The 27,636-nt window shown below is 32.9% G+C and overlaps 3 protein-coding genes across 3 annotated transcripts; 1 reads left to right on the forward strand and 2 right to left on the reverse strand.

The window, feature by feature from the left end:
• Positions 1 to 591: 591 nt before the first annotated feature.
• On the reverse strand, positions 592 to 5,553 carry LOC133314109 (FT-interacting protein 3-like). The gene is made up of 2 exons (XM_061515547.1): positions 5,323 to 5,553; positions 592 to 3,970 (listed from the first exon to the last, which is right to left on the reverse strand). The coding sequence occupies exon 2, from the start codon at positions 3,919 to 3,921 to the stop codon at positions 904 to 906; it is 3,018 nt and encodes a 1,005-aa protein (XP_061371531.1). The 5' UTR covers positions 3,922 to 3,970; positions 5,323 to 5,553; the 3' UTR covers positions 592 to 903.
• Positions 5,554 to 10,915: 5,362 nt separating this feature from the next.
• On the reverse strand, positions 10,916 to 15,906 carry LOC133314131 (uncharacterized). The gene is made up of 6 exons (XM_061515577.1): positions 15,838 to 15,906; positions 13,060 to 13,598; positions 12,162 to 12,354; positions 12,011 to 12,075; positions 11,678 to 11,888; positions 10,916 to 11,203 (listed from the first exon to the last, which is right to left on the reverse strand). The coding sequence occupies exons 1-6, from the start codon at positions 15,904 to 15,906 to the stop codon at positions 10,916 to 10,918; spliced, it is 1,365 nt and encodes a 454-aa protein (XP_061371561.1).
• Positions 15,907 to 22,123: 6,217 nt separating this feature from the next.
• Positions 22,124 to 27,555, forward strand: LOC133314107 (acetyl-coenzyme A carboxylase carboxyl transferase subunit alpha, chloroplastic-like). Its single transcript, XM_061515546.1, has 11 exons — positions 22,124 to 22,228; positions 22,726 to 23,157; positions 23,417 to 23,491; positions 23,768 to 23,875; positions 23,961 to 24,121; positions 24,920 to 25,034; positions 25,125 to 25,279; positions 25,625 to 25,676; positions 25,758 to 25,826; positions 26,131 to 26,208; positions 26,432 to 27,555. The coding sequence occupies exons 2-11, from the start codon at positions 22,777 to 22,779 to the stop codon at positions 27,431 to 27,433; spliced, it is 2,196 nt and encodes a 731-aa protein (XP_061371530.1). The 5' UTR covers positions 22,124 to 22,228; positions 22,726 to 22,776; the 3' UTR covers positions 27,434 to 27,555.
• Positions 27,556 to 27,636: the final 81 nt, after the last annotated feature.

Consider the following 27,636-nt stretch of genomic DNA (forward strand, 5'->3'; position numbering starts at 1 on the left):
TTTTTAACTTGAATAATGTTCATCTTCAAGGAAATATTAAAATGACTATTTTTCAAATTAATTACTAAAATATTGCTAATTACATCATGTCGGCATTTATTATTTTTTAACTTTGTCTTCGCCTAATACGGATTGAGCATTTGCGTTAACGTGTCTAATGCAAACATCACACTATCACATTAAAATATAGAAGACGTCAAGTTCAACAACTCAATTCACATAAAAATGCAATATGTATGAAAATTTGGTAGGTATAAAAGGTTACTATAATACCAAAAAATCCCATAAAAACTGAGCCTCTGGTTTTTAGCTCTATGCATTACATACTTACATGCATGGAGTCCACTGTCATTAACAGAAACTGAGCCTACTGAATAGTGTATAATATATGTTTTGCTGAATAAAATTAGGCTTTAATGTTTCTATAGTGAATATAGATAAATTATCTACATTCACTCTCAAAATGATATCGTTTTGGTTTGAAAAATTAAAAAATTATAATTAAAAAACTATTATAATCCTGAAATAAATTATAATTACAAAAATACCTTGTTTCCGTCTCAAAACAATGTTGTTTTGGGCTCAATGTACATAACTTATTTACATTTACGGCAGAAAAAAAAAAACCCATAAAACTATTAAATCATTCCAAAATATAATCTTCCATTTTAGACAACAGCTAACATAGTTCCACTACAAGCAGTCAAGCATCTGATCTAATCCTACAAGGCCAGGAAATCAATGTTGCAATTTTCCACAGCATGTGTACATTTGTATCCACAGTCATTAATCAAGTGAACTAGACATCATGACATAGCCCCACTGATTTGGCAGCAGAAAAAAGTTTTCAAAACAACACAAAACACAAGTTTTCAAAACATTTATAAGAAGTTGTAACCATATTTACAACATACTATCTGTGAGAGAAGGCAACCTGCGGAAGAAATTGACAGGTGCTGGTGGTGTCTTGCCCCGAAGCTTTGGATGCCTCATTAAGTAAAATCCAGCTAGAAGAAACACCATCTGTAAGGGTGTCACATACAACATAATTGCAGCAACAAAGCAGAATGCCATGAATATTGAAGTGGCACGAGGATCCCTCCAGTTTAGAAGTGCATGAATTCTTTCACCCTGAGTAGCTATGTCTCCAACAACACTCTGAACCCTCCCTGCCAAACTTCTTAACCTATCATACCTCCAACGAACTATATCTGAACTCTTTGTGGTTGGAAACGAGTCAAACTCCTCATCAAACTCCTCTGGGTTTGTTGCATCTGCAAAAGAGAGCCTAGTGTCCATGTGAGGTGGGAACCTTGGGCGGAACCTCCACTTCCACATGCCTATTACAAACATGTATAGAAACATGGTTGGTAGAATAAGTTCTGGGAAACACACAAGCATTAGAAAAAGAATGTGCACAAGCACTGTTGTAACAGGATTCTTCCATGTGGAAATCTCCCCTAACCAACTTCCTATTGAAATTAACCCCGAAAACACTGCCCTCAGACGGTTGAAGTTGGCCTTGCTACGCCTCATGCTCCACATATGAGAGTCTGTATCAGACATGTACTCAACCACTTCCCTTCTAAGAGGGGGTTCTGCTCGGCTAAGTCTGGCTGCAACAATGTTCATAGCCTGGTGTCTCAGCTTTTCCTGTTCAACAATGTTAAGGGGCTTCTTATAGTGCATCTTTGGCAAATGGGGTTTAAAATACAAACCCATCATGTTAACCATTGAGGTGCATGAGAAACGTATTGCTAAGTGCACTTCACCCATCTTCTTGACACCAGACTTTTCCAGAGATAATAATGGATAAGAGTGTGTATAAATGCGGCCGATTTCAAGTGTTGAGATCCTTATCCGAACCTTACCAATCTTGGAATCTCTGTTACCATTTGAAGAATTAAACTGTGCATTATCAAACACCCCCAGGGTGAGAACTGTAGCTGGATCATGAACTTCCCAAGTGTATTGCTCATTGTATTTTGGGTTCAGATTGCCAACAATGGTTCGAGTCCGCACCCATTTCTGCCCATACTTTGCCACACAGTATGTATCTGCTGTCCCTCTTCCATCCCTGGTTTTGGTTGGTAGTACATTAGCATTCAAAATGCCAAGTTCTATGACACCAATTGACTTCTTCCAGAGCTGCTTGGAGGTAGGCCTAAGATCACTACTGTAATAAGTTGACTCATCAAGCACATGGTATCCACCATCAAGAAAGATATTAACATGGATTCTACTGAAGAACTTGTCTTTATCTTTCTTTTTCCCCAGTTCCCCATCCATAGCAGATGACATGGATGTTTCAAGGTGATACCACCTACTACGGATATGTCTATCATCAGCACGCTTTTCAACTGTGCTCAAGGGAATGACAACATTGCCAATAGTCTCATCCTTGTTGTTACCAGCACGATCTTCAACTGTAAGGATCAAAGGTTCTTCAAAGGGTTCAGCAGCAACAAACAAAAGATCCTGATCCCATCGTGGGTTCATGATCCTTGATTGAAGTGGTCTTGTCTTCAAAATCTGGTTACCAACCTGTACCTTAACATAGGCATCTGGAACCCGAGACTTGTCTGATGGAAGTAAGTCTTGTGCCTCTATCACTTTAACACGCAAATACCATAATCTAGGAGAATGGTAAACTTTTGACCGAATCTGGGAATAGGAAGCTGAAGAGCTTCCATTAGGGGACATTGCATCAGAATGCCAAGCATCTGGAAAAGCCTCATCAGCTTGTGTGCCAATCCAGACAGCAAGCATCAACTCCCCTTTTTTCTTTTCCCCATTCTTGTTCTCAATCCGATACCACTCAGGAGCCAATGGACTATCAGGGGGAACACGTCTAGGAACTTCATGGAGATCAAACCTGACAGTTCCAACCATATCATCTACTACCACGTCCTTGTCTTTGACCACAACTTCAAGAATAGTTGATTGCTGATTATCCCTGGCAAAGGCAAACACCTTGTTCCATTCAGGGTTTTGGTTTTTCTCAAAGTGATTGGTAACACCTTTGAAGTTTCCAACCCTGACCTCCACATAAGGGTCAAGGCTACCAGTCACATCCATTGATGGAAGGTCACGAGCTTTTACAACTCGCACAAAAAGGTACTGCATAGGTTCAACAAGGTCATAGGTGCTGACTGGCCTGGTCCCACGAATAACCCTTCCACCAACTACTTGTCCCCCTCCAAGAAAAGGGCTTGTCTCTTTCACTGAATAATCCATTGGAGATGCAAATGCTTGAACAACTCTTGGAGGAGGCTGTCCAGATTTCATCTCATGCATCCCAAAGGTTACATTTGGCTTGGAAGCTGGTTCAGGCTGTTGCTGTTCACTATTTGATTTAGGAAGTTTATGAAATGTTTGCCTTGACTCATTTTTCTTTCTAGAAAAATTGTTGAAGAGAGAACTTGTAAATGATGCTGGTGTTTGATCTTGTGTTGGGTTTTCATTTTGATCCGTATTGAAAAAGGTTTCCATAGCAGGAAGAGGGTTTGAGGCTCTTATAGAAGGGTCATCTGTAACAAATACCTTCAAACCAAGTTCTCCTTTTGTGCGGGAAAAAATGGCTTTCTTTTCCAGTGGGTAGTGCAAAAGAACAGCATCAGAATACTGGACAAATGAGGTTCCGGTGAGCCGGACCTTACCGAGGACGACTTTGGAGCCATTATTTTTATTATAATGGTAGATGCTGGCTTCAAGAGTGAGGTTTGGTAACTTGCTTGGATCAGCAATGTTGAAGTAAAAGCTCTCGTTCCAAACAGGACTCAGATCATTATCTTTAGTTGTTGTCCGAAATTTCTGGTCATCAAAGTGAAGTTCCACAAAAGTACTAGATGAGCCTTTCCCATCTTTGGGCACAAGGTCATGAGCACTCACAACTTCTACACCTAGCTTGAGATTGTTCATTGCCCCAATAAGTAGCTACCAGCAAAAATCAGACACAGAGAAGGTATAACTGAAAGAAGAGAAGAAATAAATGAGGTTCAAGATTAATATTGAATCATATATAAATTTCAATAATCAATATAAATAAATAAATCAAAGTACGTATAATATATGTTAGAGGGACAAATTAACAGCCCAGTTGTTATAATATATATATCTGGAGGAGGTGTGTGACCTCCCCATTATGTGCAGAATTTCTCATGAATACTTTTGCGTCCCTATCATAATATCCATGTGAATCATTGGAAGACCAACCATCAAGTAAACATGCTATTTTTTTTACGAGGGAAATGGCTGGAAAGTGAGTTTGGTAGGAAAATGTAAAAAAAATTGTTTGGTTGACCCAAATATTACCAGGGAAATTTATTTAAATATGCAAAATCTATGTTCAGGAGAAACTTTGCACCTGTTTTTTCACTTCTCCAGTTATCTCAAAATACCACATCTCAACACAAAAATCATTTTCCCATCTATCCTATTTGCCTGGTATTTTTTCAAAAAACATGAACCAAACGTGGTATTTTCCAATATCCACTTACACTTTCCCATCAATCCTAAAATAAACCTTCAACCAAACACTACCTTAATGTTTTCTCATGGTTTGATTTATTACATAAAGGCACGAAATGTTCAAATTTAAATTTTACTTGATGTACTATCTCTAACAGTAATAACCAGAAATATAGCCAAATGCATAAATTACACCATTTATTCCCATACAAAATTAACACTGCATAAAAAATAGAGGAAAAAAAAAACATTAAGTTATAAATCTTAATTCACTTTTTCCAATTATAGATAAGAAAGTAAAAGTAAATAGAACCAAAATAAAAAAATGAGAGTAAAATTATTGTGCAAAGCAAGTAATACTTCAAGCAAAAGCAGGAAAGTGGAATATTCCGAAAGTATCTACCGACCAAATCCACAAATGTCTTCTCCGTGACCAAAAAGCAAGACAAGAATCAAAAAGAACCTTTTTTTTTATAACATACTTCCAAAAGAAAAATACAGATTTGAGAACAGGGATCAAAAGGCATGGATTCCTTGTATTATGACCTCAACACAGGGGATTGTGACAAGAATCTTCAGACAACATAAAGAAAAAGAAAAATCTTCAAAAGAAAATTAAGGATTCATGAACTCACCAGCTATTATATATATATATTATTTAATTTTCCAAGGCTGAAACAAATAAACATATACATATATGAGCTAATATATTATACAATATATTGTTAAAAATCATAACTATGAATCAGAGAAGATAATTTTCTGAAGCAAAACTTATATTAAACTTTAACAAAATCTAACTATAAATCTGCAAAATACTTCACCAATTCAAAGTAAGAAGAAGAAACGCACCTGGGTTTTCTAAGGTCTGAATTTGAACTGAGAAAAACAACGTTGTGATGGGATTGAGAAGTAACAGATAGAGAGAGCAAAGAAAGAAGGTGGAGACTTAAAAACAAAAGGAAAAGGAGGACTTCGACGATGGTTCGGATGTAGAGAGAGAAAGTCGTTGAAAACGAGTTAAAATGCCTTCCACGAACGGAAGAAGAAGGAGAGAGAGAGAGAGAGTTATACTTGTAAGAATGTCCGTTACCGTTTGTTCTGTTGTTTAAGGCACAAGCACAACCTTAGTCTTGGTCTTGCTATTGCCTCAGTTTTTGTCTTCAACGCTTACCGCGTTTAAGAAACTCCCTCTCTGACCATCACACGTTTCCTTCATGTATTTGTTCATTTTAAAATTATTACAATATTTTATTAGAGTAGTATTGCCTCTACCAACCATTTGATAAGCTGAAAATAATAGAAAATAATAATAATAATAATAATTGTGATGCAATTGATTAAAACCTGTGACCTTTTTTTTCTTCTTTTTCTTCTATGTGTAGCGTTATTGATATTATTAATGATATTGTGATACAATATGCCATATGAGAAATTCTGTCCTACGCGTGATGACCAAAGTGCCATATTTTGGTAAAATACATGTCAATAAGTGTTACCAAACCTATAAGTAGGATCGCTTTTCTGCCACATATATGACTCAATAAAACAGTTTTGCCTGCTCAATTTGTTGTTGGGACTTCTGTTTTTTATTGGGCCACGTGGAAGATGATAAATTGTTACTTATTTTAATTATTAATAATGACTATATATGTGTTCTTATTAATAATTATTATATTTGCAAAGTTCATGACACACATCTATTTTCTCAAATGCCTGGACTCCAAAGTGCCACCAATGCACATTGGGGATATATTAATTATAAAAATGAATTGTGGAAAAAAGGTATTATGATTCGTGTGTTAACTTTAATATACAAGACATGCGTGAGACTTGATGCACAATTTTTAAGGCTCTCATTGCGTGAGACTGGCTCTCATTAATTAGAGAAATTTATATATTTTTATATGTATTAATTATATAATACGTAATTAATGCACAATATTTTTCAAATCTCCTTTCTTGGGCCATGTCTTTATTAATATCAATCAATATGTGTTTTAGTTTTCCTATTTGGCCCTTTATTATCTTCGATATGGGAGCAAATCAGTTCAATTGATCCCAATAGCGGGACCGATCATGCAAATTGAGACAGCGAGATTGCCTCTCTAGTTCCCATGGTAGAAAAGCAATCTCACGGGTGACATTAACCGGACTTAAAAGCTTGTTTGGATGACTTTTTTTTTCTTCAAAAGTTGTTTTTTTTTCAAGAAAAAAAGCACTTCTCATTTTTAGTTTGTTTGGATGTCTGCTTTAAAAAAAGGAGAAAACATAAAAAAAGTCAAAAATTTACTTTTTTTAGAAGCTAAAATTTTTAACTTCTAAGAAAAACAGAAGTCAAAAGTCAAATATTTTTTTCAAAAATTAAATATTTTTATAAAAATATAAATAAATTTAACTTTTATAAAAAGTACTTTTAAAATAAAGAATTGATAAAAGTTACTTCTTTTAAAATTCTAAACAAACGACCTAAACTCATGTAGAGGAAAACAAAAAAAAAAAATCCTTGGTGACAAAAATTGATGTGGGGCTCAGTGACAGAGTCAGTAAAACTACCGTGCCTGTAACCAAAAAATTTAATCGGTGTTAAATACTAAATTTTATTCATTTCTAGTACTGCAGCTTAATTACGGTTATTTATTTATGTCTAAAATATAATTATTTTTTGAAAATCACAACATGACTCCGTCACTGATATGACCATTAATATTTTTCCTTTCTCCTTATATTTGTTTCTTTATCATAATTCTTATTTTTGTAGGAATTTTTTTTTTATGTAACAGATGTATTATCCTATGACATATTGTTATATATTTTGTCAAAAGGTGGGACTAACCCAATGCTAAGAATATTTCTAAGTTTGTAAATAAATAATTTATTAATTACTTAATAAAAATGTGTAACATCTTATGTATAGAATTTTATTTTTTAATACTTTATCATCAGTGTAATAATTATTTGATTAATATGTTTCGAGACAGATAGGATAATAAAGTAGGTAAAACTCTCACTGTTAAATTTTAACACAATCGTATATCCTGAACTCATATTCATACATAAGATCATCAATTAAGTTGAAACAAATATATATCAATTAATTCACTAATAATTATATGTAAAACTTCTACCATTGGACGTTTGTGTGATAAGTTCTAATTCAATTTTCACTTGTAAATTTCTACATTTTAAAGTTTTTGGAGTTTACTTATAATATTCAGTTGTATTATACAAGAGCGAAGGTTAAAAGTGTTGTTGATGTATTATTATTATGGGAAATGTTATATTTATAAAAAATTTGTTTACAAACTACATTAAGTACAATCGATCATATTTTAATCAAAAGTGTATAACAGGTTATATTTAGTGTAATTTATAAAAAAAATTATTATTATAAATTTATAACAAGTCTTAATAGGGGAGAAGTTAAGCTAAGATAAGGGCATCAAAGAGAAACAAGTCATGGTGGAGGAAGGGGGAATATTAAAAATAACAAATAAATAAATTTGGGGTCTAATAAACTACGCGCCGCCTTGACGTGGAGAAGGAGAAAAACCAAAAGTAAAACGCTGAGTTACACGAAAACTTTTTATACGAAACAAGTGTCTTCTACTTCGTTGTATTACTATTCCCCCCCTCTAATTGTGTGTCTGTACTGAATTTGTTTCGTGTTATATAGCATTCCCACCTAAAAACATTTGATTATTGAATCGAACACCCTAAACCGTAAGATTTTTAGGTATTAAAATATGAAAAAAAATATGTGTCATTTTAAATTTCACAAGTTCTATCGTTTCAAAGATACAAAGAATATAGGTTTCACTAGAAAAAAAATTGTGAATCTCATTTTTTATTTCTATGAAATGACATAATTTATATAATTTAAAATGGCACGTACTTTTTCTTAAAACATTTCGATCAATTTTAACCTGTAAAATTTATCTTTATGCATTTTATCTTTTATAATTTCACTATAAATTCTGTTTAGTTTATATAATTTTTAACCAACTGTTTGAAAATTTCCTTATAATTTTCTTTGTTAGTAAAGTGATCAGTGTTTAAAAACTCAGCCCGGCCATTGACTCGGTCGAGGTCACGGGTCACGGGTTCAACCGGAGGATCATGGGGTCACTACACTGACCCGATTTTATTTATTAAAAAAATTAAATATATATATCCTATATGAAAATATTAAAAAATAAATCACCAATCATCAAAGATTCAAAATATATTTAACATAATTCACCAATTACAACCACAAGTCAATATTACGCAACCTAATTAAAGTATCAAGATACCAAAGTACAAAACTCATATTCTAATGGAGTCACTACGCTGATCTAGTTCTGCCTCTTTTGATAAGGTCCTTGACAAAGAAAAATTTAAAAGAAGAATGAGTTTTTGTTTTCCATCGACGACCGTAAGGATTTCATTTGAATGAGTAAAATTCATACCTTTTTTAGAAGATTCACAGCAGCGAGGTGAAGATTGAAGTGTCTAGGTTGCTGGGAGAGAAGAGAACGATTGGATTTAGGTTTGCAAGAATTTTTATTTTATTTTTTAATAAAATGATGTTGTTTCATGGAATTAAAAAAAAAACATACAGTAACCCCCTTTGACCCCTCTGACCTGTGAGTCACTGAAATCCGACCGAGTTTTGGGAGTCGGAGAGATCGATATGCATATAGAGTCCAACTTGTGACACCGACCCTCAGAGAGGAGGGATAAGGATTGACCCGGGTCAACTGGGGGACGGAGTGAAGTTTTAAAACACTGAAAGTGACCTCATAATTTTCAAATAATATAACATTTTCTTTATTGTTTTATAATTTTACTTTAAATAGATAATAATGATAAAAAACATCCCTAACTAAAAAGAACCAAATCAGTAATTTAAAGACGAATTTAACAAATACAAAAATCTCTAACATTTTCCTTATATTTTTCACTCGCTTTTTTTGCAATAATTAATTCAATTTTAACATGGTTTTATCAAATTTAAAAAATTAGCGTAATTAATTTGTTTAAAAGTCTACGTCATAATTTTATCATGGCTCAAGTCTTCGTCTTCGTTTTTATTATATTTTGTAATATATCGATTAGCGGATAGGAACGACTTTGTCAATATTAAAAAGATTTATTATTGTATCCAAAATCCAAATATGAAATTCGGTTTAATAAACAATAAAGTTAGGTAACATTTTTTAATCATGTTATCTGAAAAGTCAACACACTACTCCTAAGTCCTCCTACTCGTCATTTTGCTTATAAGACCATCTAAATTAATAATATTCGAACATAATTTAAAGGGAAAAATTGGTCATTTCCTTCAAAACATTAAAGATCTTAAAAAAAAAAAACCAATGGTCATTTCCTTGAAACCAAGAAAAGATCAAGATTGATGTCTCTTTTATCATGAAGTAATTAAACAAAGACTTAAACAAAAATATTTGCCGGTCTTCTTAGCTTTCTCTTTAGAGATTGAGCCTTTTTAGTTGACTCATAAGTCATATTATTGCACCAATCATGCATTGGTAGAAAAACATTATAAGCTTAATAAACGACTCGCCTTCTTTGTGAAGAGCTTAACATCTTGGTATTTTCTTCATTCGTTTTCATGATTAATATATGGTTTCGTGGGATGTCACAACTCACAATCATTGGTCAAATCACAACTACAATTTAAAATTTTAGTGTGTACGAATGCGGTTTAATATCCCATTCCAGTAGTTTTTCTCCGTCAGTTACATAAAATAATAAAACTTGATAAAGTTTTCTTTTTTTTTTTTCTAAAAAATGAAACTATTAGTTAAAAAAGGTTGTTGTAATTCATAAAAAATAAGGGATTTATAGCTCTCTTGTCAATGTAAAAATAAAAAATTTCTGCAGCAACACGAGGATACAGTTTCATATCTTGGTGTTTTTTTTTAAAACAAGTGGGATCCACTTGCTTGTGTCTGCTGCACCCAATAAAATGTTGCAGCAACTGCAGAGATGCAAAGTCCAAAAAATAATTATTGTGTGATCAAGAAACAATTCATAAAAACCAAACGTAAAAATATGCAAATTCTTTCAAAAATGATATAAATGATCAATATTATAAACTAAGCATCTAATTTATTAAATATATGAGTTGTTAGATATAAACAGATCAATTATTAAGATTGAGTATAAAACTTTTTATTTTTACACCAATTTAAGAATAACCCTCCTATAATAAATAAATTTGAAAATTAGTAATCTATTTTAGGCATATAAAACTTACTAAATTGATTAACAATTTAATATTTATTTTCCACAACCATGCCCCAAGCTCTTTTCCTGTAAAGGAATGGCTACATATGTGGTGTTTTTTTACAATACAAAATTACAAAAACATTATCCATCTATCTATATTTGACCCTTTCTAGAGAAAGACTCTTTGAACAAAGAGAAACATCATAGCTTATTATTCATAGCCCTTGCCTTCATCATTATTATGAGGAAAAGACATTGTACATGGAGGTATATCACTTGGTGACTTGACCATGGACTCAACCATATACTGCCTCCATAAACCACCCATTGGACATGCCATAGTTTCAGAACAAATCTCAACAGCTCCTGCTGGTATGGTTGGTTCAAATCTCAAGAGCCTTGCATATTCAGTTAATAGATGAAACATATAATCATACACAAACTTCATCTTTAGCTTCTCTTGAATGAAGCTGGCCCCTGCTTTACCAATAGCTTCTGCCTAGTGAAATATACATAAAATTAATAAGGAAAGAATCTGCTTACAATTTTTTTTATAAATTACACTATGTACTCCTGAAAGTATATAGTATAATCTAGTATACTTTCAAGAGTATATAGTGTAGTTTGTGAGAGTTTATAAACAAAATGTTTGTAAATATAACCCTCCTCAAATTAATAAGTACAAAGATATAATTTAAAAAAAATGAAGAAAATTAATAGGGTCTTTTAGGATCAAATTCACCATAGCCGCATGGATAGGGTTTATTTTTTATTTATAATATATCAACAAAATTTGAGAGCGAATCTTAGAGCATCGGTAAAGTTGTTTTTTGTAACCAGAAGGTTACAATTAACCCTCACTCCTACCTTATCAAGTCGGGTAGCCTTCTGTATCGAGGTTAATTGCAATTTAATATAACAGCAAAAACAAACTTAATTAGAGTATGATGGTAGATGAAATATATAGATTTACCATGTGTGGATGAGTATTGCCCCAGTCTACAGCATACTTAATATCTTCGCACGTGTTTTGAATGCTGATGGGCCAGTAGTGCCGATAAGGTACCATGCTTCTTGTAAAGAAATCGTAATATGTAGGCTCTATGAACAAGGTCACAGAGTCACATGCTATTATATACTTTTCACTCACAGACCATGCTACCCCTTCCATATAAATCTTGTACCTTCATATGAAAAGTAACACAACCAAATCTAACAATTTGCTGAACAAAAGTATCTATAGATAATAAATCACAACACTTAAGTTATAGAAGGAGCATGAAAATTTTATTAGATACTTAATTACCTGTAGGTACATTGATCTTCTAGTTTTGTGTTCCGGAAACCTTGTTCAATTTCCTTACTCCAGTGCTGAAAAAACAAGCAATTCATTATATGTATGTTGAAGTTTTTAACAAACTCATAATATTTACATTTGACATTATATATTTAATTACCACTGAATATATACGAGCATTCGAATCATGTTGGTCTGTGGCATTGCACTTCCTGAGCTTATACCTGTTCGGGGACACATGTGTGTTGCCTTTCCAAAAGGCATAGGGTACCCTATCCTTCCATTTGATCCTCTTGTTGCCTTCTTGTATATCCTGCAGTACTGCCACCCATGGTCTTATTCCAATCTCAGCCCTTCAAATTAAAGGAAAAAAAAGTAATGTTTAAGAATTAGGAAGATTTGCTTTCCTTTAATTTTGTTTTGGTTTATTAAAATAAGAATTTGGATTTTTTTCATTTTCTTAAGAAAAGAAAAATGTCAATTTATAAAGAAAAAAATATGTTTGCTTTTGCTGGAGAAACAGTTAGTATGCTTTTACTGTAGAAATGTTTTATCCGTCATACTTATATAACATTAAGGTAAGTAGGTTGCATTATTAAGAGAAAAGGAGAAAAAATTCATGAAATCGACTTACTTTTATATGAGTGAGGTAGACAAAATATTTGTGTAGCAAAAGCAGAAATGTTAAACACATTTATAAAAGAGAAAAACACAAATTTCTTTGATGCAGATACGTTGAGTCTTTGCATAAGAAAATTGTATATTTCTTTTTTGGAATATATTTATCTCATGTTGCATAGACAAGATAGTGTGGTCCACTATTTTTTTTTTAAAAAAGAAAAAAATGGTGGATCTCACTACTTTGTTTATGTTACATAAGATAATTATCTGATGCAACATGAGATAATTATTTTCCTATTATGATGCTATCATGTTTTAAAGAGGATACAAATCCTTGAAAGAAAAGGATATAAATATAGAAGTTAGTATCAAATTAACATTGGAGAATCCCAATAATCTCAGCTAAAACAACTAGTAGTTCAATGTAGAAGCTTTACCAACCCCAGAAGGACCAATCAGGAAAGACAATGTCAAAAGTGCTTTTGTTCCCACAGTAATGAAAAAGAGGTGGTGGTGACATGGCTTCTGGTCCTTGGAAGTGTTGTTTCCCCACCACAGGTACATCTCCAGTCCCAAACAATAGCTCCAAATCTGGTATGTTACCCGGGTATAACCTTAGAAGCTGTAAAATTCCCCATATTGTGAACACATCCCTGGTCTGATATGAACCTTCATACTTTTCTAGATAAGCTTTTCCTTGTATAATCACAAGCCTAAACTGTGAAGCATTTTCCCCCCTCTCCAACATTTCCCTTGTGATTCCTGTACTCTTCCATGGTTTTAGATCTTCATGGATCCATTTGAAGTACTCTGGACATGTTGATGCAGTTGATGAATCATGATCATACTCAAATGTTGTAAGGTAATCCTTTGGACAGCTTGTTGTTATGCTTCCATTGAAACAGTTCAGAGTGAATTGAGTTTGTTGCCTATTGAAGGTTGAACTTGTTTTAGAAAGAGTACTTTTTTCTTCAAACTGAAAGACAATAAACCAATGAAAAATTGTGTGTCATTTTAAAGGATGTAAAGTTGTGTCATTTAAAAAGACAAACACTTTTCCCATAAAACAATCGTGTGATAATAACCTGTTAGATGAAATCTTGTTGACTGTATAAGAAATGTTATGCAGAAGTGCATAGATAGCTTGCACAATTTTATGTGTATATATTATGATATAAAAGATGTATATAATTCATTCTGTATTGTACATCTAACATTTCCTTCAAATAAACTATAAGATTCTCAGTTTCTATTCTTTCCCTTTCTCTTAGTAATACAGTTACAATCACACAACAATTATAGATGGTATACACATTGAGATTTAAATATTATTTTTTGTTTCCTCTATTTCTAAAACCTAGATATACAGTTGTCATGAAATTTATATATATTTGAACTCACAAGAATTACTTGTATTTTACATTCAAAATTACGTACTTTCAACATAGAGGGAGGATATTCTTACTACCAAAATTTTCTACTTATAACTTTACTACCTATCTAATCACCATTGAATTAAAGAGAGAAAATGCTAAAAAGTTTTTGAAAAAAGAGAAAATATTGATCCAATGGTGATTGGATAGGTAGTGAGTTAGTAGTAGAAAATATTGATAGTAAGAATATCCCTCCTCTTCAACATAATCTTACGTGGTGTATGATTGAGTCTTTATCATTTTACCCTAATTATAGATGAGCTAACATAAAATATTCAAGATGATGTGTCACGGTATATACTATTTAAAGATTATATTGTTCTTATTGACGAAACTAAAGGATTTATGTTAAGTCGAAATAAGATTAAAAATATTAAATGTGAGTTCATTACGACGAGAGTAGGAAATAAATAATTCAGGTATATGCTAGAACAATATCTTAAATAGATTCATTTAGATATTTGAGGGAAAATATATTGATTACGACATAAGCCAGAGAATTAGACCAAGTTAAATAAAACCAAGAAGTGCATTAAAATGTTTATGTGATCATAGAATCCCTCTTAAACGAAAAGGAAAATTTTGTAGCTTGCAATGCTACATGAAATTCAATGTTGGTCAACACAGAAATAATATGAACATAAAATGAGAGTAGCAGATATAAGGACGTTATGATAGATGTGTGGTCATACAAAAATGAATAAAATAAGAAATGAAATATTTAACAAAAAGTTGAAGTAGCAGTACCAATAGAAGAAAAGATGAGAGAACATAAATTGAGATGATTATAACATATTCTTCGAAGGCCTTAGATATACAATAAGAAAAAAAAAATTGTTACCAAGAACATAACAAAGAAACAAAAAATAAAGAGGCCGACTAAAACTTATTTTGCAAAAATAGTAAAAAAAAAATTAATGAAGTGAATATTGGGTTGACATGTAATTTGTCTTAGAACATACTGAAGGAAAACTATTAAAATTGTGGTAGAATAGAAGTTTTCTATGGTTTTGATTTGTTTATTATTTATCTTGTTTGCATTATATATATACATATATATATATATATAGAGGTAGGATCCTTTGACACCAGTGTCAAATTTGAATTTTGACACCTTATCTGAGAGCCACTGGATCAAAAAAAATCAATGGTATCATATGAGCCACAAATCAGAGTCGTTGATTTTTTTTTATCCAATGGCTCTCAGATGAGGTGTCGAAATTTAAATTTAACACCGGTGTCAAAGGATCCTGCCTCATATATATATATATATATATATATATATATATATATATATATATATAGGTAGGATCCCTTGACACTAGTGTCAAATTTGAAATTTGACACTTCATCCGAGAGCCGCTAGATTAGAAAAGATCAACGACTATGATTTGTAAGCATCTGCTTTATTAATTATTTTTTCGTTTGTTCTTGTTTATTTACATAATTGATCTGCTTTTTAGTTTGAAATAAAGATAATACCGATGTTATAACAAATTACTTGCTTTCAACATTTTCTAGTTGATAATTACTACGATATGGTAAATTAGTGTTTATTTGCTCTTGTTCTGGTCAGCTCAGTTGACTGGTCTACAATGGTCAGCCCAATGCCAAAGGGCCCATGCCACATCCGTTACTCCTACCCAACAACGTTAGAGCAGCCTCGACAGTGCTACTGTCTCTGCTCAAATGCAACAGGCTTTTAACCGTAAGACATCAGAATGTCTTACGTTGGGGGATTTCCCCTCCCTTTTGCCTCCTCAGGTATCCAAAATAACTTACTAGGAACTCTTCTCTCTCACCTTCCTGCACAGCAGCTGCTATCATCATTACAACAGCTGCTGTCAGCATTACAACAGCTACAAAGTGCCTTGCACCTGCAAGGCCAGGCTGACTGATATGGCTCTTCCCTATAATAGTTGACTTAGCTCACCCTTCCACCAGATTGGAACCTATAAATACCCTTCTTTATCTCTACCAAAGGGATACAATATCACTTTTTCATAAGCCGTTACTCTGTCAATTTAGAGAACCATTGTAGCCAGTGGCGGACCCACACTTGAGCAAGTGTCCGCAAGTGCGGACACAAACTTTCCTCCTCTCTTTTTTTCCTTCTTTCAAACAGAAGCAACGAGATTTTCTGGCATGGCTTCAGAGTGTAACAACTTGTGCACCTGTTGTAAGTAGGGGTGTGCAAAATAACCAAAAAACTGAACCGAACTGAACCTCCCCTTAAAATAATCGATTTTTAAAGAACCAGTTCATGAACCGAACCGATTTTTAGAACCAGTTTAAGAACCGAACCATTTTGAACCGAACCGAACCGTTTTCGAATCGAACCGAACCGTTTTCAAACCAAATCAAATTGATTTTTATAACTTTATTTTTTAAATTTTAAATTTTTTTTCTTTTCAAAAGAGGTTCGAGCCGAACCGGTTCCGAACCGAACCATTTCCGAACAGTTCCGAACCGAACCATTTCCCACCGAACTGAACCCCTTCCGAACCAAACCAGTTTTGAATCGAACCGAACCACTTCCAAACCAAACCATTTAAACCAATTCGGTTCAATTTTTCAAAAAAATCGATTCGGTTCAACCCATAGACATCCCAAGTTGTAAGAACATAAAAGAGTTCAGCAAACTCTCCGAGTTCAAGAAACTCTCATCCTCAGACCAATCATTCCATTCTTCTACAAAAAGAGCACATAAAAACCCAGTCAAAAGTTGCCCTTTTCTTCTCTAAAATCCCGTTCTTTCTTTTTCTCTCTCTGAAATCCTAGTCTTGCTATGACCACCACCTTCACCTTCAACTCTCTCCTTTTGTTTCTTATTCCTACATTAGCTTAGCTAGCTCCGTTATATATACATCAAACCCAAACAACAAGCAACTAACAAAACCAGAAAATGCCAAATCACAGCTGCACCAACATCTCTATCTATCTCTAAATACACACACATATTTATAGATACATTCATTCTTTATCTATTTCTTTATTACAACTATATTATTCACTATTCAGCAGACTTAACTTTCTATTCATTGCCCACGATGGAAAAAACAAACATAAATAAAAAAAAAATTTATTATTATAATAAAGGTTTTATATATGTCATCTTATAAGAAACTTGTAATGTCATATTACTCTAATACATTTGATGTGGGTCCCATTCAAAAAGAAAAAAGAAAACAAGGTGGGGCCATCACTTTTTCTGAGAGTAACATGATGTTACAAATTTCCTACAACATGATATATATAAAACTCTTATAATAATTAAAAAGTTTTATTTTTAGTTAAAAAAGTTAAAGAAAAATATTATAAAAGTGGGGTTATAAGATAAATACCTTGTACTTTTTTGTGGAGTAAAAGAGTAATACTACAAGGTAAATTATCTCGATAACACTTCCAAATGTGTTAATGGTGATCAGAAGGTGCACAGATTTTTTTTTTTAATGCATTTAAATTTTTTTTAAAAAAAAAAATTGGTAATATTGCCCCCGAGCCCCTATCACAAAATGTGCATACACAAATAAAACCTTCTGGGTCCGCCACTAATTGTAGTCATTCAAATACCACCCTCATTGATACACATTGCACTTGCACCTGGGACCTTCTTATATAGCTTTGGTTTATACTATTGTTGTTAAGGACCCCCCTAGAGTGACCTTTACAGCCCTTGGGGTTACATACTTGGCTAGTCTCAGTAACGGTTTGTGTCATACATTCTTTTTCTCATAAGTTCCTAAATAACATTATAATTCTAATATAAAAGAAAGACGAGACTGCAGAATACAAAATGTGCTTCAGTACTGAGAAACGAAAAAGCTCATTGAGCATCAAAAGCAAATGCATGAATATCCTAAGCGCAAGTAAACATAGATACCAATTAAAAAAGACTGTGTAAAATAAGAATCACATAAACGAGAAATTGAGAAAGATGAATTTTAAACCGAAACATCAAAAAGACAAGAATTTAAGAGAGGCTTACAAGATCAATCGTATAGATTTTGTTGCTCCAATCAATTACAGTCACCAAACAGATGAAGAAAATTGTGGCCAATAAAACCCATCTAATATTCATCATGCTAAGTCGTTGATAAACCTTCAAATTAACAAAAGCTGCGAGCCCAGTGAAACAAGTTAGCAATGTAGTTCCACCATTTTGTCTCATGAGAATGAATTTTGTACATGTAGTACATAATATTCACCTACCACACGAATTAAGATATTCGTGAATAATTTAATAAACCTATTTTTGCAAGCGGATGCACATAAAATAGATTTTTAGATTGAGAAATTGTGGTAGAAAATATGAAAAATAGGTATTAATTCCTTACTGAAATAATGCCTTATTTATTCTGATGCCAAATTTGCTAAACATTAACGCGCTCAATGTTCCATACTAAATGCATGTTTTGTTTGGTTTTTCTCACCAACCTAAAACCGCGTTTGAGCAATAAATAATTTTCTCATTTCAGGATACTTTCCTTTAATGTGCCGATTCTAAGTGCTTTTTTTAGTACATCTATAAGAGCTTTTTAAAGTGTAATGAATTTTTCCAAAATTTTAATTGATTATAATTAATATTGAAAAATTAATTTTAACAACTAAAGCTGATAATTTTAGAAATATTTATGATTAAATTCTAAAATTTATTAAAGATTAATTAATTTATTTACAAATAGTGAGTGTATGAATTGTACGAATTCTTTTAAATTCATTTATAATTTTTTTAAATGAATTTAGACCAAAATAACATAATTGGTTAAAAGAGAATTAAATTTATTAAAGTTTAAAAAAATTAAGAACGACACACATTATTATTTTAGGGAGAATATATATAATGAAGAATAACATATATCGTTTTTTGAGATAAAATATTTTTAGAAATTAACTTACTCCTAAATAAATATATTATTATTCAATAAATAATAATAAAAACCAAATAATGATAACTCAGTTAGCGCTAGGGAACTGAGAAACATGTGTTCAATCATTTCCAGTACTATCTTTGGGAGGACTTTGAAGCCTTAATCCTGAGACTCGCCTAAAATCAGATTAATCGCAAAGCGATGAACCGATTAGAATATTTAAAAAAAAATAAAAATAAAAATAAATCAATCAATTCTTTCAATACTAATACCATTTGAATTGAATTCTTTCTGTAAGACTTAAAAGTCTAATGGCATACTCAATCCTAGAATTGGATGCCTTTACTTATTCATACCAAAAATAAGATTCTTACATATCTTAATTTTTTTTAATGAATACTAATGTAATGAAAGATATTAATTAAATCCAAAACTGATTCAGAGGATTCAATCGAATACAATACTGTACTTAAAAGAAATTCAACTTATGGCATGATTGGTTCTATTTTATTATCGAATTACGATTGACAAACCACCGCAAATTATGTCGTGATAATTTTTTCAACCGCAGACAAAACTGCTGCTTGAGTCAATGGTAGTAATTTAACCTCGGTTACAATTGACATTATAATTATTAAAAGATTAATCAAGAGAATATATGCATATTGAGCACAATAGTTCAATAATTAAATTTAAAATGTAGCACGGTATTCATAATTCATTTCTTTAGCAACAATGATGAACGTTCAATGATTTCAAATCTATCCACTAGGGTTAGCCTAGGTTGGCAAAACGGGCAATTCGGCTCAACTCGCGTGCAACTCGAAAAAAATGAGACGGATTAGGATTGATTGAAAAGAAAAAACAAGCTCGAAAATCCAATCCGAACTGAGTTAGGGTTGGCTCGCTGGTTAGCTCTAAAATATGACTTGTGGGTTGCTTGAAAAAATGGCTTGCGGGTTGGCTCGAAAATTGGCTTGCGGGTTGTCTCGTTTTCAGCTTATTTAAAATGAACCTATAGTATTAATGCATGTAGCTTCCATCAGCTTAAACAGTACAATTATCTTACGGAATAGTTTATAAAAAAAAAAAAAAAATAGAGAATGTTTACAGAATGAGAAGTAAAAGCAAAATGTTATAGTTTTGAATTTTCTTCACAACAAATTTGTACCAACATCGAGAATTAATCAGAACCACTTGCTACCAAGTGGGTAAGATATTTGAACCAAACAGAGACAACAATATAAAAATGGTAGCGATGTGAGAAGATTATAGACTTAAATTTAGAGAAACAAGAAAGACGATGACAAAGTGTGTGAGTTTTGTCCATTTTTGTTTATTATATTTTGTATTTAAAAAAAAAAAAACTCAACCCGCGAGTTAGTCCGTTTGACCCACGGGTTGACTAGTTTTTTTCCAAGCTGGCTCGAGTCAAATTGATAGCTCATTTTTGTCAACTCAACCTGACTTATTTTTTGACGAGTTACGAGCCAACCTGACCAGTTGGCTATTTTTGCCAACCCTTAGTTAACTTAGTGGTGTGGATGTATATAATAGGATGTGTGTTAGTATCAGTTGTTGTGTTGGATTCTTGTAACCTTAAAAAAAAATGATTTCAAATCTAAAATGTATGTAATTATATGCAAGATTTTAAACTCATTAGATACAAGTGCATAATGCTTGGAATGCGAAAGAGGTAAGGGAGAAGAGATGAACCTGAACTGGCACTTTGTTCATTGTGTCCATTCATCTCATGCAGATAAAACTCGATAGTGGATTTTGGGGTTGTGTGATTCTATGACTCTAAACAAAGGGGGATCAAGACAAGGGTGATTTTGGGGTTCTAGTGAAGCAATAGAGATATCTGATTATAAGACAGGAGTGATGGTGATTATAGGGTTTTATTAATCTCATGTTAAAGGAGATAAGTTATCTCATGTCATAGATATAAACTTGTGGACTCCACCACCTGAAAAAAAGTGGCACAGTTATCGAAAGGAAGGTGTGTAGGAAAAAAATTTATCACATACAACATAAGAGTGGTTTTTTCCGTGATTATAAGACGACTCATATGAGGGTAGGTAATTTTTTATAAGAAAATTATGAGAAAGAATTAATGAGGATTAATTAATGCGAATGAAGACTGATATTCCAAATTTATGCTCTTTGTAGTTGGTCAAACTCTGAAAAATTGTCGTTATCTTTTTTAATCTTTTTATATTAGTTTTATTTTACTTTTAAATTATTACAATTTATAAGGCATTAATTATTTTATAATATTTTATTTTATTTCTTTCTTACTTTGTGCTGCTGCACTAGACAAGTAATAACAAATTGGCGATGGTGAATTGGTGATTACAAGGTGACAAGAAAGTGATAAGATTTTATTAAAAAATTTATGAGAGAATGACTACCCGTGAGTGTGAATAAAGATTAATATTGATTGTTCACCAAAAAAAAAAATTAATATTGATTTTATTCTATTTTTGAATCATTACCATTTATAAGGCATTAATTATTTGGATTGTAACAAAAAATATGTAATAGTTTATTGAAAAGATTATATTCACAAATTTGTTTTATACAAACTTTTACAAACTTAATTATGTATTCTCGAAAATAGTCTCAGATAAAAGTATATTCCTAGAAATAATTTGAATTTTTTTTTACAAAATATAAGTTATAACCTACCCGTAGCTTAGCTATTTAATTTTAAGCTAGAAATAAATATAGGCAAATGTATTTCTTCTTTAATATAAGAAAAATTTTCTCTAATAAATGATTTTTAATAAAATCTGACTAGTAAGACTTTATTATACTAATAAAGCTGTTTCGTTTTTATCTTTCTTCAAATATTATTGACTGACTGATGTAATGGAGAAAGAAAAATAATTTAAAAATCTTATTAATTAGATTTTATTAAAAAAAAAATTATGGGAAAGAAAAAAATAAGGACGCATAGATAAAAGTTGACAAAGCACATGTGCATGATAAGACCACCTTTGATAGTGGGACCCATCTTGGTTGAGAGGGAGTTATCAGTTATCCTCATATGTGAGGACGTGTCACTCACCAAAGCTTAGCTTTGTCAGTCCACACCCCACAATAACAGCGCGTGTAACACACCGTCCAAGCAAGTTCGAAGCATCAGCATCCCAAACCACAGTGAGTGTCCATTTTGCCATATTTTGTTATCTCCACAGAATTCAGCACTGATCAAAATTCAAAAGCTGCTATTCTTGGTGAAAGATTTGGTCACTCTTCTTGAAGCTCACAACTCATAACCCTTAAAATTTTCCAAGGTAAAAACCTGCACATACTTAACAGTTTCATTGTTTTAGTTTCTTAGAAGGCATAGAGAAAAAAAATAAAGTGTATAAACGAAGTTTGTGGAAATTGGAATGATTTACATAGACATAGATGTTAATATAAATATGTAGATATGCTGCTGAGCTCATTTAAATGTCACTCTTGAAGCCCAGAAGCCTTAAATTATAAGGTAAACAAATACAAGGTTCCAAAGTGAAATCTCTCCTTTTTTTATCAACAACTACAATAATAGAAAAGAAAGAAAGGAGGAAAAAACTCATAGATAAATTTATCCTGTTTCACTAATATTTCATTATATTCTCCTCACCGCAATTGTTATAAAGGGAATATAAATAGACTTAGAAATCCCCATTGGCTTTGTGTATGTATGTTGCTAATAAAAGTTGGTATAAATGCGAGTTATGAGTCATACCCAATATTTTTTTCTTTCTTTTTTCATGTTGTTGACAGTATGTGGCTCTGCATGCAGGAATAAAGTAGCCTGTGCACAACCAATTCACAAGAATTTGAGCTGGTGAAGATGAATACCATATCACTCATAAGTGGAAATTATATGAATGGAAGAGGACTTGAAGATCGAGCCACTGAATTGACACATACATGCTTTGGAAAAGACTACCTTGCTAATTATTTTCTAAGAAGTTCATCCAAAAGGGCAATTTGTATTTGGCCAAAGTATTTAAGCGGTTCAAGGAATACAAAAGACCAAAGGTCACATGTTGTTGCAAGGATTAGAAAGGGAAAGAAGCATGATTATCCATGGCCTGATAATATTGATCCAAATGACAGTAGCGAATATTTCACTCACCTGTCTCACTTTAAGCCTCTGGCTGAGAAACCAAAACCTGTAACACTTGATTTTGAGAAGCCACTGATTGATCTAGAAAAAAAGATTATAGAGGTATATTGAATTTTTTTGCTTGAGGACTTTTCATCTAAAGATTATATAAATTTTTGTTATCAAAAAAAAAAAAAAAGATTATATAAATTTTTTATTAAATATATAATAGTATTTTAGAATGCCAATTTAGAACTCAATTTTAGTTGAGCAAACATAATTTGAAGAATTAATTGTGGCTTAAGGTGGCTGGGAGTTCTGACAAGTAAACCTCAACCTCATTGTCATGGTCATGTTGTTTTGTTTAATCTGTTTCTTGCAGGTACGTCGAATGGCAGATGACACAGGCTTAGACTTCAGTAATCAAATTGGTGCTCTGGAGAGCAAGTATCAACAGGTAAATGGAATCAATATCTAGTACATTATTAGATGCTTTTGTAAGGTTATTGAACAATTGTATTCATTATATATAATATATATATGAGCAATATGATCGAATAAATCAAGATGATAAGGGATCATGAGATCTTTTTCTAGTGTAATTAAGTTCAAGTGTAGTGAAGGTAGAAGTAGGTAGCATAGATGTTGGTGCAAATATCTATTAAAATGATTGTCACACTTCAATATAACTCTCACATTGTCATAACTCCAAATTTCTTCATTTTGAGCTCAGGCTCTGAAAGATCTATACACTCATTTGACACCTATTCAACGGTTGATGATTGCTCGACATCCCAATAGGCCAACAGTTCTTGATCATATACTTAATATCACAGAGAAGGTATTTATACTCTCTCACAACCTTTCCAACTAATTGAAGACAGTTTCTTACTACTTTTATATTTGTTCCTCTTGGATTCTTTTAGTGGATAGAGCTTCATGGAGATCGAGCTGGCTATGATGATCCAGCAATTGTTACTGGTATAGGGAGTATGGATGGAAAAAGTTATATGTTTATTGGCCATCAGAAAGGTAGGAACACAAAGGAAAACATTGCTCGCAACTTTGCAATGCCAACTCCTCATGGGTATGCTTCATAGTTCTATTGATTAGACTTTCCACCAAATACTTGTAAAGTAACTAAGTATTGAAGCAATGGTGGTATGTGAAATTTGAAGTCATTATTTTTCTGGCCAGCCCAATTAATTGGCCCAATATGGCCGGCCCAATAGAAAGCCCATACTACCCCTGCTACACCTACCCAGCAACATCAGAGCAGCCTCGACAGCGCTGCCATCCCTGCCCCACGCAACAGGCTTTTCAACGTAAGACACCAGAATGTCTTACTTGGGGTATCCCCCCACTCCCCTTTGTCTGCTCAGGCACCAAAATGCCTCCCCTCTTATGACTTTCCCTGCACAGCGGCTGCTGCAGTGCTGACAGCAGCTGCTATGTGCCTTGTCCCAGCAAGGCACAGGCTGTCTTGGCTCTTCCCCATAATAGTTGACTTGCTCATTCTCCCACCAAATTGGAACATATGAATACCCCCTCTTCTCTATCAGAAGGGCACACAAGATCACTATTTCATAAGTGGTTACTTTGTCAACTTGGAGAGTCATTACAGTCATTCAAACACAACCCCTATTGATACACACAACACCTGGGACCGCCTTACATAGCCTTGGTCCATACCATTACTGTTAAGGACACCCCTATAGTGATCGCAACACTCTTCTAGGTTACATATAAGGCTCTCTTAATTAACCAACGGTTCAATTATGTTTGCTTCTTTTTATAGATATGTTTAATATTCTTCCTTGTCTCATCACAATTAGCTTTCATGATTCTTAGCAATCTTGACAAAATATTTTATTTGCAAAAACAGTTATCGCAAAGCTTTGCGCATGATGAAATATGCTGATCACCATAAATTCCCCATCATTACATTTGTTGACACTCCTGGTGCCTTTGCTGATCTAAAGTCTGAGGAACTTGGTCAAGTGTGTGCGCCTTGTGCTTGACTTTGCTAGTTGGATTATTACATATTTAATGTCTTAGATTCATTCACATTGGTTAATCTACTTATGAAGGGTGAAGCAATAGCCCAAAATTTGAGGACTATGTTTGGCCTCAAAGTACCTATAGTGACAGTTGTAACTGGGGAAGGTGGTTCAGGTGGTGCACTTGCCATTGCCTGTGGAAATAAATTGTTTATGCTCGAGAATTCTGCCTTTTATGTTGCAAGGTAACAAATTGTCTTCCTCTCGTTTTAGTCATTACATTAAGCTTCTTTGTCTGTTTATTTTCTGAAATGATAGGGGATGTAAGTGTAATTTGGATAAACCTCATGCAAAGTAGTTTATTTATTCTTTTCATTTTCATCTTTGGCTGATTTTCCTTTAACAAAATATATATATATATATATATATATAATGGGAAAAACATTTCTCAAGCAGCTTGAGATAAGTTTATATCCGGCTATCCCAAAACTACATCGTTTATTAGCCGGAGATAAGATTATCTCAAGCTGCTTGAGAAACGTTAAGCCCATATATAATTTAACATGTTCATTGTCACTATTTCTAACCAGTCCTGAAGCTTGTGCTGCAATATTGTGGAAATCTTCCAAAGCTGCTCCTAAGGTTATCAATTATATAAACTTTTGTGGTTTTCCAGAATATCTTCTCAGCTATTTTTGTATTAATTGAAGTTAACTTGTATAGGCAGCTGAAAAGCTAAGAATAACAGCTCTAGAACATTACAGACTCGGAATTGCTGATGGTATTATTCCTGTAAGAACGTTTATACTTTACTGTGTTTCCCTTTCCAGTGACTATGTTTCAATATTTGTTTCACTTTAATTACGGGAGAAAAAAAAAAGTAAAGAAAAAAAACCAAAGAAAAGGAGCAAGATCTTCTAGATCTCTTTTAGTATGATTTTGTTGTCATAAATGTAAAGAACCACTTCAACCCAAAACCTTAAGGTGTTAGTGTTAAGTGATGGTCTTTTTTAATACTTTATATTATTCTCTAACAATAACTTCTTGGTGTTTTTAAATAATGTATGTTAAAGTTACTACTATGATTAACATGTAGGAGCCACTAGGTGGTGCGCATGCTGACCCTATGTGGACTTCTCAACAAATAAAGATTGCAATCACTCAAGCCATGGAGGTAATTAATGTTTATATATATACACACATGATGTTGTTACTCTAGTATAAGAATAAGAAGTTTTACATTCAATTTTAGCCGTTGATCTGCTTACATCTAACTACTCACGTATTTAATAAATCAGAGCAGTTAGATATAAATATGATCAACAGATGAGTGTAATTTACAACGGTGTAAGCCAATAAAAAGAAAAGTCTTATAAAAACACTGGAATTTACAACAGGAGCTGACAAAAATGAATGCAGAAGAGCTGCTACACCATAGACATCTCAAGTTCCGGTCAATTGGTGGCTTCCAAGAAGGCATACCTGTGGAACCAGAGAAGAAGCGTAACATGAAGCCATCTGAAGTAAACTCATCCAAGATTACTGATATAGATTCAGAGCTCAAAAGTCTCAGGAAGAAAATTTTAGAAGCAAAGGGACCATCTGATCCCATCACAAAGGAAGCAATTCAAAAGGTTGTTAAAGAAGTAGACCAGGAAATCACCAAAGCATTCATTTCAATGGGTTTGGCAGAGAAAGTTCAGAATGTTAGGATGGAACTATCTAAAGCCTCAAATCAACCTCTTAATAATAACTTAAAGGAGAAGGTGGACAAAATAATGCAAGAAATAAAGAGCAAGATGTCTCAGCCAGGTGCATATCTTGGATTGAAACAGAAGCTTCAGAAGCTAGACACTGTCAACAGGCTCATTGAGATGAAATCCAAACAAGAAAAGCTAAGACAAGAGCTCAATGAGAAACTTTCAGATGATATAAAAGCAAAGATAGCAAACCTGAAGCATGCTCAGGAAATGATATCAAATGGGGAATCACCAGACAAGGAATTGGTAGAGAAAGCAGTGGAAGTTACAAAAGATTTGGAAGAGTTCTTGAAATCAAATAACTTGGAGGTTGTTGGAGTAATGAAGAGAAGTGTGGTGAGTCCACCACCAGAGATAAAACAGAAAATAGTAGACTTGAACAATGAGATCATGAATGAAATTGATAGAGTGGTAAATGCAAAAGGTCTTAAGAGCCAAATTAAGGAGTTGGAGAATGAGATAGCACAAGGGTCAAAGTCTAAGGATATTGAAAAGATGGAAGCAGGTATTAAAGAGCTTATTCTTGCTGCATTGGATGTGACAGCACTGAAGGAAAAGATTGAGAGAGTGAGGGAGGATGTGGAATCCTCATCCAAGGCTATTTCTGAAAACAGGATTGGTATGGAAAATGGAAGATGATAAAGAAGGCTACGAAGTCTTGACAAATACATTATTATTTATTAACTTTGGTTTTTTCTGTTCAATCATGTAAATTAACATATTGGTAATAAACATTTAGCATAAAAACCAAAAAGAAAAAATGGTTACCTGGGACTAGGGAGTAGAGAGGACGAGAGAAATCCTTAAACTTGAAGACTTTGTTTGATTATGTTCCGTTTCTT

The sequence above is a fragment of the Gastrolobium bilobum genome, unplaced genomic scaffold, assembly GCF_033153095.1.
Source record: "Gastrolobium bilobum isolate Gb01-03AN ecotype WA unplaced genomic scaffold, APGP_CSIRO_Gbil_v1 utg3818, whole genome shotgun sequence".
Classification (NCBI taxonomy): Eukaryota; Viridiplantae; Streptophyta; class Magnoliopsida; order Fabales; family Fabaceae; genus Gastrolobium; species Gastrolobium bilobum.

What these genes read in the sequence shown, in the direction of transcription:
- LOC133314109 (XM_061515547.1), bottom strand. Translation starts at nt 3,921, where the DNA reads ATGAACAATCTCAAGCTAGGTGTAGAAGTTGTGAGTGCTCATGACCTT.
- LOC133314131 (XM_061515577.1), bottom strand. Translation starts at nt 15,906, where the DNA reads ATGCTGACAGCAGCTGTTGTAATGATGATAGCAGCTGCTGTGCAGGAA. An exon ending in GATTGGTCCTTCTGGGGTTG is followed by an intron (nt 12,355 to 13,059) that starts GTAAAGCTTCTA and finishes TTTAATTTGAAG; the next exon opens with GGCTGAGATTGGAATAAGAC. An exon ending in ATGCTCGTATATATTCAGTG is followed by an intron (nt 12,076 to 12,161) that starts GTAATTAAATAT and finishes TTGTTTTTTCAG; the next exon opens with CACTGGAGTAAGGAAATTGA.
- LOC133314107 (XM_061515546.1), top strand. Translation starts at nt 22,777, where the DNA reads ATGAATACCATATCACTCATAAGTGGAAATTATATGAATGGAAGAGGA. An exon ending in GCAATGCCAACTCCTCATGG is followed by an intron (nt 24,122 to 24,919) that starts GTATGCTTCATA and finishes TTGCAAAAACAG; the next exon opens with TTATCGCAAAGCTTTGCGCA. An exon ending in TTGCTGATGGTATTATTCCT is followed by an intron (nt 25,827 to 26,130) that starts GTAAGAACGTTT and finishes ATTAACATGTAG; the next exon opens with GAGCCACTAGGTGGTGCGCA.